General features: G+C 42.2%; 1 protein-coding gene across 2 annotated transcripts in view; it reads left to right on the top strand.

Moving 5' to 3' along the window:
• The window catches only part of supt3h (SPT3 homolog, SAGA and STAGA complex component), a 100168-nt gene extending 86971 nt beyond the window's left edge, over positions 1–13197 (top strand). For both annotated transcript variants that reach the window (XM_072689270.1, XM_072689271.1), the window contains one exon: positions 12609–13197. In XM_072689270.1, coding sequence (XP_072545371.1) covers positions 12609–12650 — 42 coding nt within the window. In that variant the 3' untranslated portion in view covers positions 12651–13197. The remainder of the gene's footprint in view (positions 1–12608) is intronic.
• The last annotated feature ends 2224 nt before the right edge of the window (positions 13198–15421 follow it).

Here is a 15421-nt window from a genome sequence, read left to right as displayed (position 1 = left end):
ACTAAACGCTCCATTGAACCAGTTTTATGTCTCTGCATTCCTGTTCCATCCGTAGCTCTGGCGCTAAGCGGCGGTTCCTGTTCTAGGTGTCTCCGAGGCCATTCCGGACCGTTCGCTAACAGTTGCACATTTACAAGTGGAGACGTTTTGACTTTCTGCCGTATGATTTTGAATACCTTGTTATTAAACTGTGAAATTGCCCTGTTAAGCTGGCAGAATCGCACTGTACATACAAAACAAGTCAACTGGAAGGGAAAGGAACGTTCCATGTTCGTCCAGGAGGGTGGAATTTTATCTACGCTGACTGATATCCTAACCTCCTAGTGCTGGAGCATGACAGTAAGTGCTGGAGCCACTGAAGTAAAGGATAATATTTATTGTTGAATTAAGTTTATCGGAATTACAAAAGAACAGTAGTGCCCAGCGCTGAACTCACTGGATTGCTCTGGAATTTGAAAGGGCTTTGTATATATTTTTTTCACTTCTAAGCTGGAATTGCAGTGGCAGCCAGCCTTTTCATATTTGTTGAAACATTGATATGAAAATTCTATGCCATTTAAAATGATGTAGCCAAAAAAAAAAGTGCTATTCCTTCCTGTGGATTTATGGATCGTTTCCCCCCCCCTCTCAGTGTGATTTCTGTCGAACTGCATCTGGAAGTATTTATTTCAGTGCCATGTAATCCATCTCGAGGCGCAGTAAACAGACCGGCTATTATTTTTGACTAAAGTCTCATCTTCGGGCGTCTTGAGCGGCGTGTGCTGCCTGCGCGCGAGCTGGCTGCAGGCGCGACCTGTGAGATGCTCCTGATTTACGGTGGGTTTTTCCGCATGCTGACCCCCCAAATCCCACTTCACAGTGAGGCGGTGTACAGTATGGCCCATTAAGCCCGGGTTCTGGGGATGCACTTCCCCCCGACCGGAGCCCAGCGGACCTGGCTGGCGTTCGTCTTCCCCCGAAAAACGGGGCTCCGCTGCACAATAACAACTCTAATCCTTTGCCCAGAAATCTCGGAGGTGCCGCTTCACTGTAAATCACTGCACTTTTTACTGTACCTCACTGTCTTTAAGGTCAGCCTCATAGACGCTCCAGCTCCAGGCTTTAAGGTTCTAAGCGTTCACGTTTATAATAAGACAATTTACAGTGAAAGTACACATGCTGCTCCAGCAAGAAATATGCTGTAGAAACCCTGAGATATTACCTCTATATCTGTCTAATTTATGACAGCGTGCTGTTTTATGTGCTGTTTGCCGTTACGCCCTTTTTTGGGATGCGCAGGGTGTAGCAGAGCTTTCCATCTTTCCAGATCAGGCGTGATTTGGAAGTGACCAGGGAGAAAAACCCCTGCTTTTCATTTAACAGCTCTTTGGAAACCACAGAGCGCTTTTACGGCCTGTTCTGTGGGTGTGAAAACCTTCTGCCTGTCATATTCTGGTATGGCAATACGACTCAGTAAGTCGGCCGAGAGCGAGGTTGAAGACGATGATACGAGCAGGCAGAGAAGACCTTCCAAATCCGCTGAACCCTACCACACTTGAACCTAAGCCCTCCTCGTCCACATTTTCTCCATTATTATTCTCCCCCGCCACCGAAGACGTCTGAGGAGGGTCTGAAGCCGTGGCAGAAGCGTCGCTACGGCTTCATTCGTGGGCAGATGTGGGGAAGTCCCTGGTCGTAGCTTGTGTGTGGTGCAGCCTTGATCCAATTCAGCAGGCTCCAGGAAGGCAGCTAGCCGATGCCTGTTGCCCCCCCCTTTTTTTTCTCTTTCTCTTTGTCTATCTCTCTCTCTTAGTTTTTCCTTTCTTTCTCTCTCTCTCTCTCGCTCTCTTTCCAATTCTCTGCACGTCTCTGTCTGTCTGTGTCTCTCTCTCTCTCTCTCTCTCTCTCTCTCTCTCTCTCTCTCTCTCTGTATTCTGTTTCTCTCTGTTCCTTTTTTCATCTGTCTGTTTCTCTCTAGGTCTCTTGTCTGTCTGTTTCTCTCTCTCTCTCTCTCTCTCTCTCTCTCTCTCTCTCTCTCTCTCTCTCTTTCCCCCTTCTATCACTTAACCTTTTTTGTCACTTTCTCTGTCCCCTCTCACCTCTTTTTGCCCCTTTCTCACTCTTTGACCCCCCCTTTCTCTCTTTTTCTGCATCTCCGTCTGTTTCTCTCTCTCTCTCTCTCTCTCTCTCTCTCCCCCCATCCTTAGCCGACTCGGGGCGCCAGCGCACAGATGGCCTCACACACTCGTTCAGACATGCACACACATCCCCACATCTGCCGGACGCCACTCATGAATATGCAGGAGCAGGAGCAGTGCTTATGGCAGTGTCTCGTTATGGCTGGAGACGTGCGTGCTCACGTCGTTTTCCACTATCTTGTCTTCATTTGGCATTCAGACTCATTCACTCATTTCCAAGCTTTAAATCTCTTTTTCTTTCCCCCTTTACTTTTCCTGCTCCGTGTTCGGGTTTATGTTCCGAGCCCGGCTCTGCTTCTGACAGTTCTTTGTTTTTCTTCTGTAGTATTTATGTTCTTTTTGTGCTGGAGGGTTGAGACGTGTTCCTGACCCTTTGTCTAATGTGTATGTTGGCCTCCACGCTTTGCATAAAAATGACAAAAGCTGGACTGTAGGAGATGCTAGGGTTTGAAATATGCGCGCTGTTCTGGTTTATGGAGCATGTGAAGGACTTTGTTTTGTTTATTGCTGTTAACAAGGTTTCTGTCCTGCCTAGACCTGTGTCGTCTCCATTGTTGGGTATGGCTAAATTAGGAGTATTTATATCATGATACGATACAGTTGTCATTTTTCAGTCCCTGTTGCCAAAGCAATAGGGCACAGAACCTGGAAAAGGCATCATTAACACACACGGCTCTTTTTCAAGCATAAATGGTTGCAGATGCAGTACAGGGGAATTTCTTTCTTGCTCTCTTGTTTGTCTTTTTCAGGAATATAATGGTGGGTGTGGGTTTGTGGTTGTGGATGCATTTCGGTACAGTGCAGAGACCCTTTCACATTCTCAATCCATTACATTAGCAGGATACTTTTATCAGTAGTATTTGGGCTTTGCATCATTCACACATGCGGCAGCACTGAAACCGAGTTTAACTGAATAATCTCAATGATCACATGGGCAAATGTGGTCATGCATGGGTGCTGCTTCTTTCTAGAATCACATGCAAAATACACAATTTTTTATCACGAAACTAAATAAAAGTCATTTAGACAATGGGTGGGCAATATGGCGATATTTTAATAAATCGTGATGACGTTTATTGTTATGATGCACAGTATGCTTTTCTAAGCATATTGAGAATATAATCAGTGCTTACATAACTCAGTTACAAACAGTTTAATCAGTCCTGGTTAATTAATCAAAGGACAGTACATTTAAAATGTGCTTAGTAAGGGAAAGTATGTGAATACTAGTGATTAAGGATCTGGCGCTACTCGTGCCTTTTGTCTGTGATCACCTGTACCGCAAAAAAATGTTGTGTTTTTCAATAATATGCTAATATATTTTGACCACATCACTCAATCCCTAATTTAGACGTCACAGACATACTTTCCAGCGATTTATCAGCTTCTACTCACACAATTTCCCAGATGTAGTACTAGATCTTGTGTAGGTAAATTACCAGAATCACGTGTATCCACACACAAACTTAATTGTTTAAATTCTAGTAAATTCCTAGGTAGATGTGGATGTGTATGATGGGCTTCAATGATACATTCAGCAGACAATCTAGCCTATATACACAGCACTGTGCAGAGGTTTAAACATTTAAAAGTGTCTCTCTCAGCAAGTATTTTGCTTGCAATAACTCCAGAACATATTAGATGCAGATGCAGATGCAGGTAAACAGAAATACAGTAAAAAAAAAAAAATTATAAAAAGGAGCAAGAATTTCTCATTTTGAAGAAAGCAGTCAGGGTTTTGTGGGCTAGTCTGAAGAACAAAGCTTGGTGTCAGATTTCTCCTGGATGCCCTCAGCCTGGTGCTGGATGATAACTGTAAATAATACGAGACTCTCATGAGGAGAGCTTTGGAGGAGTTTAATTAACACAGTGATGTAAAACCACTATTTTTTATGAATGTTAAATTGCACCAATTGCTGACCCTGATGTGCAAATGCACACACACCACTTGTCTAGTCCCTGTAGAGAAGTACTGCCAGTAAACTAGGACTCTCTGGAACAAATGAACATGAACCCGTGCCTAATGCCAGACATGGACTAGAGGGGTATAAAAGCCCTCTCAGCACTGAGCTGTGAAGCAGTGAAACGGTGTTCTCTGGAATGATGGTTGGTGCTCCATACAGCACTTTTAGGATGAGGTGGGGTGCTGATCATCCAACATCCTGTTCTCACTATCGTTCTTGTCTCTGAATTCAATTAAATCCTCACAGGAGCGCTGGTAGAAAAGGCCTTCCCTGGACAGTAGAGACAGTTACTCCAACAAAATTAGGATTTTTTTTTGTACCTAGATTACAAAAGACCTACTTTTGTCAGTATAGGATATTAATATATATATATATATATATATATATATATATATATATATATATATATATATATATATATATATATATATATTGTTGTTGATGCAAGATGATTTTATGTTTATAATTAGGTTGTTTTGGAGCATTTCTAGTGGTCTGTTCATCATGTCAATAGTCATAACTTTGTCAATAGTCAACAAAGCCTTGTCATTTTAACATGGTATCTTCTAAGGGGATGAAAACTTGTTCTAAAGTAACTTGTTCTAAAGTAACAAGATTCTGTGTAAGATGGAATTTAGGGTAATCCCCATTAATAACAACAAACAGACTTAAACAGAGTTGATCTAACAGCATTGTATATATGCATATCGCTAGTTTGCTTGGTTAAATAGTGCTGATTCTGGAATGCTACACTTTCACACAATGGTCATACACAGACTCCGCAGAGACTACAGATGGCAAATTGTTTATGACATGAGATAAACAATGCCTGATGGCCCTCAGTTTCATTGGGCATGAAAAGAGGAAGAGGACAGAGTGATATTCAGGCTAATGCATCGCATGTGTGAGTTTCCCTCTGGTATGAGGCCGATAATTGGAGTGTCATCTCTTCATGCGGAGGAGACGGCTTGTCTCTCACGTTTAGCCGCTCGCCCGGGCCTCGGCAGCCAGCGAGAGGACACAGCACATCTGATCAAAGATAGAGCCCTTCTTACTGGGGGTCATCCATCTCCACATGGCCATTTTTTCCACTCAGTGCTGGCAGTGGTGCAGCAGCGCAGGCTGGAAGAGAGGAGTGCAAACAGCTTCCTTCCTCACGCAAACAAGCCCCAGAGAGCAGCAGAAAGAGCCTCTCTTTTAACTCCGCTCCTCATTTCTTTTTTTCCCCCTCCTCTAAGTCAAATGGGCAAACGTCAAGAAAGCTGTGCAAAGATTTTGGTGGCTGTCCCTCCGTTTCATTTTTGCTCTACAAATGTCACTTGAAGTACTCCTCTCATCAGTTCTGGAATTTCTGTTTTCTGTTACGTTACTGGACGCTCTGAGTGTTTAACTAAAGGCCTCTCCACACTGATGCATATGAAGCTTGTTGCTTTATCTTTTTGAACCATTGGCCACACAGAGTTGTGGAGCTCTGCAGTGGGTTTGGATGCAATCATCAAGCACTTAGCTCAACCCATCCACACTTCCAGATGCCCAACTATCTGAGCACTGTCTTGACACTTCAGTCATTCTGGAAAGAAATCCAACAGTACAGGAAGAGAAAGACAGCATGAATTGCTCATATTAAGAACACCTACGCGTATGTGGGCTTTTTATGGGTTTACAGTTACTGACAGTAGCTAATCTATTTCTGCTTTATCAGCTCTCCTCTACCCTCTAATTATCAATGGAAAGAGACCTCCTCTAGGGCCACTGCTGACCAGTTCTTTTTTGGGCCGTGTGCCATGCTCAGCACATCAATGACACGATAGTGGCATGGTAGTATGATTTGGGATGGTAGGGGTGCATCAGACACGGTGGTCTTTCTGGCTTTTTCCTACATACCTTAGTGTTAATGTCAGGTTGAAAAGAGTCTGCTTACCAAAAACATCTCGCTAAGAGTGGCCAGAAATTGACCACTGATGAGGTTTTAGAGGATGACTGCATGGAAAAATACAATTTTACAAAAAGGTAGGTGTTTTGAAAAATAAAAGGTGTCATGGACAGATGGCATCAAAATCGAACTTTTTGGTCACGATCAGCATGGGTACGTTTGGAGCAAACTGCATTTTATATAAAAAATAAAAAAAAACTTGCTATCTATATCTATGTAGAGGCATTCTGCAAAGGAGAGTAGAGAGAATTCCAGCGACCGGATCTGAACGATTTTGTCTGGATACAAAAAACATTTGTAAGCTGTGATTTCTGCCAAGTAGCCACTCTGTCAGGTGTCCAAAAGTTTGCCTAGGCCACGTTCATGATTTAGATTTTTCATGTTTGTGATGAAAGACAGAGTGCGTTAGGATTTTTTTTTTTTTTAACAGCTACAGGCCTTGTTTACAACTTCATCCTCTCTCTCTCTCTCTCTCTCTCTCTCTCTGTCTATATATATATATATATGTGTGTGTGTGTGTGTGTGTGTGTGTGTGTGTGTGTGTGTGTGTGTGTGTGTGTGTAGGCAAAATATTTCTTACAAACTGTGTGTGTAAGCACTGTTCATGTGTGGGTGTTTTATGAGATGTTAAACTGGGAGCTTTCAAATTTCTAAAAATATTTGAGTTCCAAGGCCTTGGAGGATGCGCACTAAGGACATTAAAAGCCTCATCAAGAGAATCACCGCTGTAGAAAATTGCCCAGTGCAGATCCAGTCATGCAAGTATACACCTCATTTTGGAAATGCCACTGATGCAAAAAGAGTTTTATTAGATTACAGAGCCAATTCTGGACGCTGACGTCCAGCAAGCGACCAAACGTCTGTGGTAAGGATGGTCTGAGTATCTTTAACTAAATGGTATCTTTTAACTTATGAATATTTCAGTGTGCCATTTGGTCCACATGTACATTCTTCTCTGTGTTTTTGAGAACTTCCCACAAAGGCATTAATTCAGAACGTGTAAATGAATTTTAATAAGACTGTGTGCAACCACCAACCACCAACATGTGGTGACCATTCTTTGTAGACGCAGAGGATACGGGTGTGTGTGAGTACAGCCTTCTTCCAGACCCCCACCGGCCTTGTGCATCCAACCGTCCCTGCGCTGCTGATCCGTACACCCCGGATTTCAGCGACGCTCGTAATGTATACGGGCAATAAAATCAGCGAGGGTCAGTTACTGGGCTACTGGAATGTGATTTTACAGTGTGGCTTCTGTTCACCGCACTGCCTCTTCCTTCTTGTCCTGTCAGCAGGCGGTATTTCATCAGAGCGGCTGCTCTACGGACGCTGTTTCCACGCACATGCGGCCTTTCCCTGCCTCTGCTGGGTAGCACATGCTCTCTCTCTCTTTTTCTTTCCTTTCTTTTTTTGCTAGTTTTTCTTGGACCCTGTCAACACAATTTGCCCCAGCATAGCTGCGGATGGCGGCAGCGGCCTGCCACCCACTGCCAAGGCCAGGGGCTGGATGAGCAGGGCGTGTGTTTGAGTGTATGTGTGTGGGGTTGGCCGGCCTGAACCTGAGGACCTCCACGGAGTGTTTCCATAAGGGGGGAGAGAAGGCCTTACTTAGCACTATTTAACTGCAAAATGGAGATTTATGAATGAGCAAGTGGAGGCTTCGCCAAGCAGAGTTTGCAGAGGGACTTTAAAGTATGAAAGTAGCATTTATCATCCAGCAAGGCCTCAGTCTGAGCCTGTGTGCAACTTTGTTTAGCATTTGCACTTTTGATAGCGCTATTAATGCAGCTTGCCGAAAAAGAGGTTGAAAGATGGCTGGGGTCAACTTTTAGTTGGCTTTTATTGCAATCATATCCTGGCCTCCTTTCACCACTTCTTATTTATGTTTTGCTCTGTACATTCAGTGTTGAGCTTTTGAGCCCTTGTTATTATCTATTCTTTTTGCAGCTCTCAGAGACCACTTCCAGCTGTTTATTTTTCTTTAAACCATAGTAACCATAGTCAAGGTACGTCAAAACCAAGGCAAAGCACCCAAGCGAAGTTCACTTCTAAAGCACTTCATCTTTGCAGCAGATTTTTTTATTTTTTGCACACTGTAAGGAAAGTGAGGCGCAGTATAAATAATTCGTTTAGGGAGGATTGGGAGAAGGGATGATGAGATGACTCTTACGTGAGACAGTCAGAGCTGAAATATACTCCATACAGGAAGGAACCTCTTCCCTGACATATATCTCAATTACTTCCCGTTGGATGTCTCCATTATATACACATATCTGGGCAAGCTTCATGCTTATTTATTATTCTACTCCTCAGGGAAGTGCTTTCTGTCTCTGCATTTTTAGAATAAGAAATTAGAATTTGCTTCCAAATTAAAGGAATATTCCATTCCAGTCTTCTGAAATTAAGTATTAAAGTATTTGTAAATGTGGACTCCTTCATTACGATAGCCTCATTTGATAAGTCAAATTATATACAAAATTGAGGGTCTGGTTAGCGAGCGCACTAAAGAACTGATGAACTGAAGAACTGAAAGAACTGAAGCATGATGTACCTACGTCCTGTCGTCACCGTCCATGTGGGATCCTTCTCCCTATACTGGATATTGATTGTGTCTAATGTTGGCATGTTGTCAATTTAGTGGGTAATCTTTCCCAGAGAAAATGAATAGATGAATAGATTAGAATAGAATAGATTCATTTGGACACAATATTGCTTATATTATGCCACTGCTACCAGCAGCACCGACTTCAAGCACAGTACTCGAGACTAAATTTGCCCAATGAACCCTAATGCAACAATTAATTCATTTGTACATCCAATTATATCAATCGTCCCTATGTGTTCTTTTTTCCTGTTCTTCATCTGTTGTTTAATGGGTTTAATAGTCTGCCTAAGCTTCCTGTAATTAATCTAAAAGTCTGAACCATTCCTAATTGTTTTTACACTGCAAACAAACCAAACCTCTTTTAGTGGGACCAATTTTTGGTCCTCTGGTCCAGGTTGCGGTCCAAGGCATCTTTCATACCTGTTATTTTTTATTTGGACCAAACTGAAAGGTCTGAAGGTCCAGACCAAACAAGGAAGGTGTGAAAGCACCCTAAGATTTACAAGTGTGGCATTTGGCAGACTCTCTTGTCCAGAGCGACTTATCATTAAATCATGTTTTACATGTAGGTGAATGTAGAGCGAGGAGTCTTGCCTGACACTCTTAAAAATAAAGGTGCTTTAAGGTCTTTGACCGATGCCAGAGAAGAACCACTGTGGTTCCATAAAGAACCAGGTTTGTGATGAGTTGTTTGAAGAGGGTATTTTTTATTGGTAAAGAACCTTTACAACCAGTGATGGTTCTTTACACTCTCACATCTCTGTTAGAAACATGGTTCTTTATGGAACCAAAATGGTTCTTCGATGGCATCGCTTAAAGAACCATTTGTAGCCTCTGTATTCTTAAGAGTGAAGAACAGCACTATTAAATTGTCTGGCTGGCGAATTGAACCCTAGTTTGCCACAGGGAAGGTGGTGGTGTTGCCCACTGTGCTACACCAACCACAAAATGACTTAAGCCAGTGGGTTTCTCCATTCCAACCTGTATGAGCTCCTTCTGAGCCGGAGGTGTTTTACTCGTACCTTCTCATTCTGTTTATGGAGAGATATAATGTTTCTTCACAATTGCTAAACAGTGTAAAAGACACAGTAGATAAAATAAACCCTTACCCAGGCTACAGTCACCCCTTACAGTCTCCCCTGGATCACTTTTGAGAACTTTTTCTGTTTTCTTTTGAAAAATCTTGCGAGTTATGTAGGAAACGAGGCGCCTGTACAAAATCATGTATTTGCAGTCGCCCCATACAGCCTGGCTGTGTAATGGATCCAGGTATGGGGCTGCGCAGATGAGGACTAGCTTCAGACAGCAGGCTCAAATGTTCCACCAGCCTTCTTTTCCTGATTAGAAATCTGTTATACAGCGTGCTGATCCTGTAATTTCACTCGCAGATAATGGCACTGGGAAACAGAAGTCACAAGCAAATCAAGAAGCAACCTTAGAGGCCTGAAATGCAACATTCAACATTCTGCAGTTTATAAGTTCCAGGTTGGACGTGTCGATGGAGCTTTCACGATCTTTCTCCCTTTCTCTCTCTCTCTCTCTCGCTCTCGCTCTGTGTGTTTAGCTCCCTTGCCTTGCTTTTTCATCCTGCTTTCCCAGTGTACCAACCAGTTCATGTTTCTTGGGCCTGCATCTTGTTTAAAGTGCCCGGGTCGTCTTGTTTTCCCAAATCAAACTCCTCACTGCCTGGGACCTGTCTCCATTTTTCTATTTATTCTCCAAATGCCAGACAAACTGGAAGAGAGGACGACCATAATAAGAGTGGAAAAAAAAACACGTGCATCAAAAACAAATTGTATTGCGTGGAGAACGCTGCCAAAAAGAACACATCTGGTTCGAGTTCTCAATTCCTTTTATGACAAGGAAATTAAATGACATATATAACAATGTACCACCCCATGAGGGTTTGGGCTTGGATTTTGCAGGCTTTCACCTCCCCTTTTCTGCTCATTCATGCGTTAGGAGCCATGACTGAAAGCCTCCGATGGTTAGGGAGGCAGCTCGCGTTTGCACAGCGTGCAGTAGTATGGAATATTATTTAGAAAAAATCTAAATGCGGTGGATCCCCTCATCCCCCCTCCTTTGTGGCTAAGTAAGAATAATTAGTGGTGCGGTGGTATGACCACAACAGCCTGTCAGAAGACCCTCACACGTCGCTGCGTCTTGTGCTTTTATGTTGCTCCTTACAAGTTAGGCTTTCGGTTCTTTTCTTGCGTCCTAGCCCTGGACGAGCGGTGACCTAACCAACAGCATGAGTTTATTCATTAAAGTCTCCTTTTCAGCGTTTTGTCTTTGTTTTACTGGTGCAGCTGAGTGATGCAGAACTTCAGCCTTAAAGAAATGTAATTATGAAGCTGTGACCATCTATTATTACTGGCAGAACAAGTGGTTATGGTTGTAGGGATCTTTGACTGGGCAGAAAACGTGTTAACCTCATTTAAGCATGTACATTAAAAACAGGAGGCAGAAATTAATATTTAAGTGAGAAAATAGGTACTTTGTGTGTAAATTAAAGTTTTGGTTTTGAACACTATTTTGGAATTTGAGTAATTTCTGAAATTGACTGATTATATGGCTGTCAGTATCCATTATATCAGTAACTGAGTAAATACTGAAAAAAAACAGACTTTATCTGATTAATCTGAGAATTAATCTGATTAATAATTAAGTTGATTCCATTTTAATAGTGATTGGGTTTCTACAATAAAAGCCCAATAAAATGAAGCTTCATAGCGTTTCAGAGGTTCAAAATCATTGAAAAAAATGAAAAATATAAATACAGCTTAACTATTTAAATAGGTGTATAGTAGTGTGTAAATGTTGAACATGCAGTCTATACAGTTTTCATCCAGTACCTACTTCATCTAACTAGTAAATTAAGTGAACTGCTGGTGGATCTGAAGAAATCGTCGCTGTCTAATAAAAAAATATGTATTTCCAAAAGAAGAAGAGAAGGCAATTAGAAGAGTAAATATAAATAACTTTAAATTGATGTTAATGTAAAATAAGTTTATTCCAAGTAATTTAGAGCATTTCTATTGGTCTATTCATTCAGAATGATTGACACAGTGTACAGAGCAGCTACAGGATTCAAACCATGGAGAAAATTGAAAGCAGACAAAAATGGAGATACATGTTTTTCATTGGACACCAAAAAAATCCAAACACTAGCTGGAGTTCACACAGATGATCAGCACCCAGACCTGTGTTCTTCTAACCTACATATTAATAACGTTACTGACCAGAAACACCTTCTAATATTTTACTGTGTTTGTTTGTGAATTTATTCCAGTGTATTCAAAAGTGTACTAAACTTGTATCTGAGGTAAATACATCTGAACAATTTGTTAGGTCAAATTTTTATTTTCCCTTCAGGTCTGTTTCTTATTGTAAGAGAAACCAGTGGATTTAAAAATATGCAACTGAGAGGTACTCATTCTTGACTCACTGAGAAGGTAAATCAGTTATTGTTTGTAATCAGGTAATTGAGTTTAACAGAGAAATGTCGACAGTCCTGCTCGGTTGGATCTGGTGCTGCACGCTACCTCACTGAAATTTGGAGTCTAATTCAGCAAAGTCCGCAATTTTCTCTGAATAGATTCTTAAACCACTTGTTAACCACACGCGACCATGCCTTTCTGCGTCTCCGTTTCCAGTAGACTAGAATGGTGTCTTATATCCCACACGACCAGAAATACTTAGATTAAACATAAAAGAAAAAAAGCCTCACATTCCAGCCAGTGTTGTCTACAAAACCGGAAAACAAGGGCCTGCCTCTTGCCTCTGTGGAGCTGGAGTGCTAATTCATAACAGATTTCCCCCCTCTCTCTCTCTGTCTCTCTCTCTCTCTCCCTCTCCCTCTCTCCCTCTCTCTGTCTCCCTCTCTCTGTCTCTCTCTCTCTCTCCCGCCTCCTCTCTTCCTCTGACAGAGTGCCTACCGCAGGAGCGGCATGACTTTCCTGGCTTGCTGAAGAGCTGAGAGAGGAAGTGATGGAGGGATGCAGGGAACGAGTGCAGGAACAGCAGTGTGTGTGTGTGCGTGTGTGTGTGTGGCAGTGCTTCTCTCACCTCATCTGTCCGTCCACTGCTGGAACCGAGTCTGAGAGCGCTCCTGCAGCCGGGTTTCTGCAGGCCGCCTTTAAGCCTGTTTACCAGCCCTGCTGCTCTGTTCGTTTAGGGAGGAAGACTTGCAGGCTGTGTAGGCTGGCAGGAATGCAGGCAGCGGGACGTTTTGTTGGCGCCTGTATGAGTCCTGTTGCTGCAGCGGAGCCGCCGTGCCTCCTTTGAGTTTTCTTATTTCATCAGTCGTTTAATTTGATATGTTTTTGTTGTTGTTTTTTCAGTTTGGTTCATTTGATTCAGTGTTTTCAAATCTTTGTTTTTCTTTTTTTTTTATAAGACATATGCTTTTGTTTCTTTGTCTTTTTTCCACGTTACATAATGCGAGCGTCATCTAATGTATGAACAAAAATGGTTCAAAATGACTTAATGAATAAAACATGTTTACATAAATCTGAATTTGTTATTATAGTAATATTTTGTCACTGTCAGACAAAAACCTTGTATCGCCAAAATGTCAAATGTACAGGGGAAGGGTAAAAACGTAAGGTCAGTATAAGAAGATTGTATTTCAAAATTAATTTTGGAGCATTTCTATTGGTCCAATTATCACGACATTTTGACACAAATTTAAAAACAAAAATTTAAAGCAACCAAAAAAAAGTGAAAAAGATTTACAAATAAATTAAGATACTAGGTTGTTGCATGCCAGTGATGCTTTGTAGTCAATACAATTATATTTTTACTGCCTTTTTAGCATAAATTTTTCTGTCAGACAAGAATATCATTTGTACACTAGTTTTTTTATTGATTGTTATTTTTCTTTTTTTACCTTTTGATTATAGTATTTACATCCCATTTGGGCTGGAAATAAACCACTCAGAACAAAAAAAAAGTGAAGAGTTGTCTGCACTGTGATTTGACCGCGCGTATCACATTAGCAGAGTCGGGAGCTGGCTCGTGTGTTTATTTGCGGCTATCACGCGATAGACGTGCTGAGGGTCTGGCTCCAATAAGGCCTTCATCACCATCTGCACTTTAATGAAAGCTGCCTTTTCTAGTGATAATGAAGTGACTGAGGTACTTCCATAAGTCTGTGGTCACCTTAACTCTGCCGCCTCGGAGCCGTTTTCAACACCAGCGCTGCAATTGTCAATGTTGTTAACCCTTAAGTGGTCTAATGAAACGTACTGCATGTACTAAAGCACGTGGCATGTTCTGGCCTGGACTCCGGCATGAGAAGCCACCGCTGAGCGTAGGCAGCCCTTCCCAGATCAGGTTGACTTGCATCCTTCCACTGTATAATGAAAAACAATACAGCACGAAAAAAGAAAGATTTCAGCTCTGCATTCTCAAGATCTGCTGAAGAGGAGGACCACAATATAAATAAACCATGAAATTGTAAGCAGCACATTACCTCATTTTCCACAATCTTTTTTTTTTTTTTTCGCCTGGCTCCTAAAGCAAGGCCTGCTGAGGTTTACCAAGCATAGGTATCAAATAAACACCAGCTACATTGTTTTCTGAAGGGATGCAGCTGGCAAAAAGACGCTTTCCTAATCTCGCAGGTCATATTTCACGATTGTGTAAGTGTCTATGTTGCGTCTTGGTTGTCTTCCTCTTTTAGCTTCACTGCAGGGGCATTGGGGTCAACGTGTTGTCTCAGGTCGCGAATAATTTGTGGCTTAAGGTGACTGCCTGTAGTCAGAAGCTGTAGAGTTCTTCATTCTGCGTGAGGGAGGAAGGAGGAAGGACTGGCTGCCGGTGTGGAAAGGCATTACAATCAAACTGCCTCGTGCCCCCCTGTGTTCTAATGTTTGATCACGATGCCCTCTGGGGGATTGGAGCTGTCATGCTCAGGGTGCGACTAATCTCTCTGAGTGATACTCTAAGCATTACAGCAGCAATTGAGTGCGGCATGTCTATCTCAGCATTGTCGGCTTCCCTTAAAACTGATGTGTCCTGCCACAAGTCATGAGCACGAGCTTTTCTGCAACTTGCTCCTTTGGGTTAGCGAAAGGGAAACGGCCTAGAGAAATTGCTGGTGACAGGGCTTGATTTGCTCGCCCTTGTCGCTCTCTCGCTCTCGCTAAACCTGATTGTCTGCGGACAGACCTGTTGAATATGAACCTGCGGCACTAGATCTTCATCCTTAACGTCTTTAAAGCACGCACATCTTTCTATCACCACCCTATAAACGTCAGTGTGTAAGACCCTCTATGATATTTCAAGGTGTTATCTGTTTGTGCAGTAAGCCCAGCATATCGCTGTGTGTTTCCTCGTAAATTACTGGGAGGAATCCTGTCTTTCTCTCAGAGGAGCCCGAGTGAGATTTACAGGCACTGAAGTGATCTGACAGCTTGCTTTTTATTTCCTTTTATTACGCTCTCGCTCTCTCCACTCCTATGTCTGCTTACTCAGTTAGTGTCCCTCAACCCCAGCAAAGGCCTGCAGGGAGGCGAGCACCCCACGTTTCAACAAACAGTGGACTTTTGCATGATTAACACACTTTAGAGGTGGCTGTCTTTAGTTTTCCATTAGAGCCACAAAGCTAGTGTAGCTAACAGGTAATGAAAGCCTGTATCTTGTTGATTAGAATATCCTCACCATCATTTCCTTTTTATTTAAATAAACTGAGATTATATATATGTTAAAACTTCACTTTCAATGAAAGTCGATGCCA

Source organism: Salminus brasiliensis, chromosome 10 (genome assembly GCF_030463535.1).
Source record: "Salminus brasiliensis chromosome 10, fSalBra1.hap2, whole genome shotgun sequence".
NCBI classification, from domain to species: Eukaryota; Metazoa; Chordata; class Actinopteri; order Characiformes; family Bryconidae; genus Salminus; species Salminus brasiliensis.
This window is presented reverse-complemented; position numbering and strand designations above follow the sequence as displayed.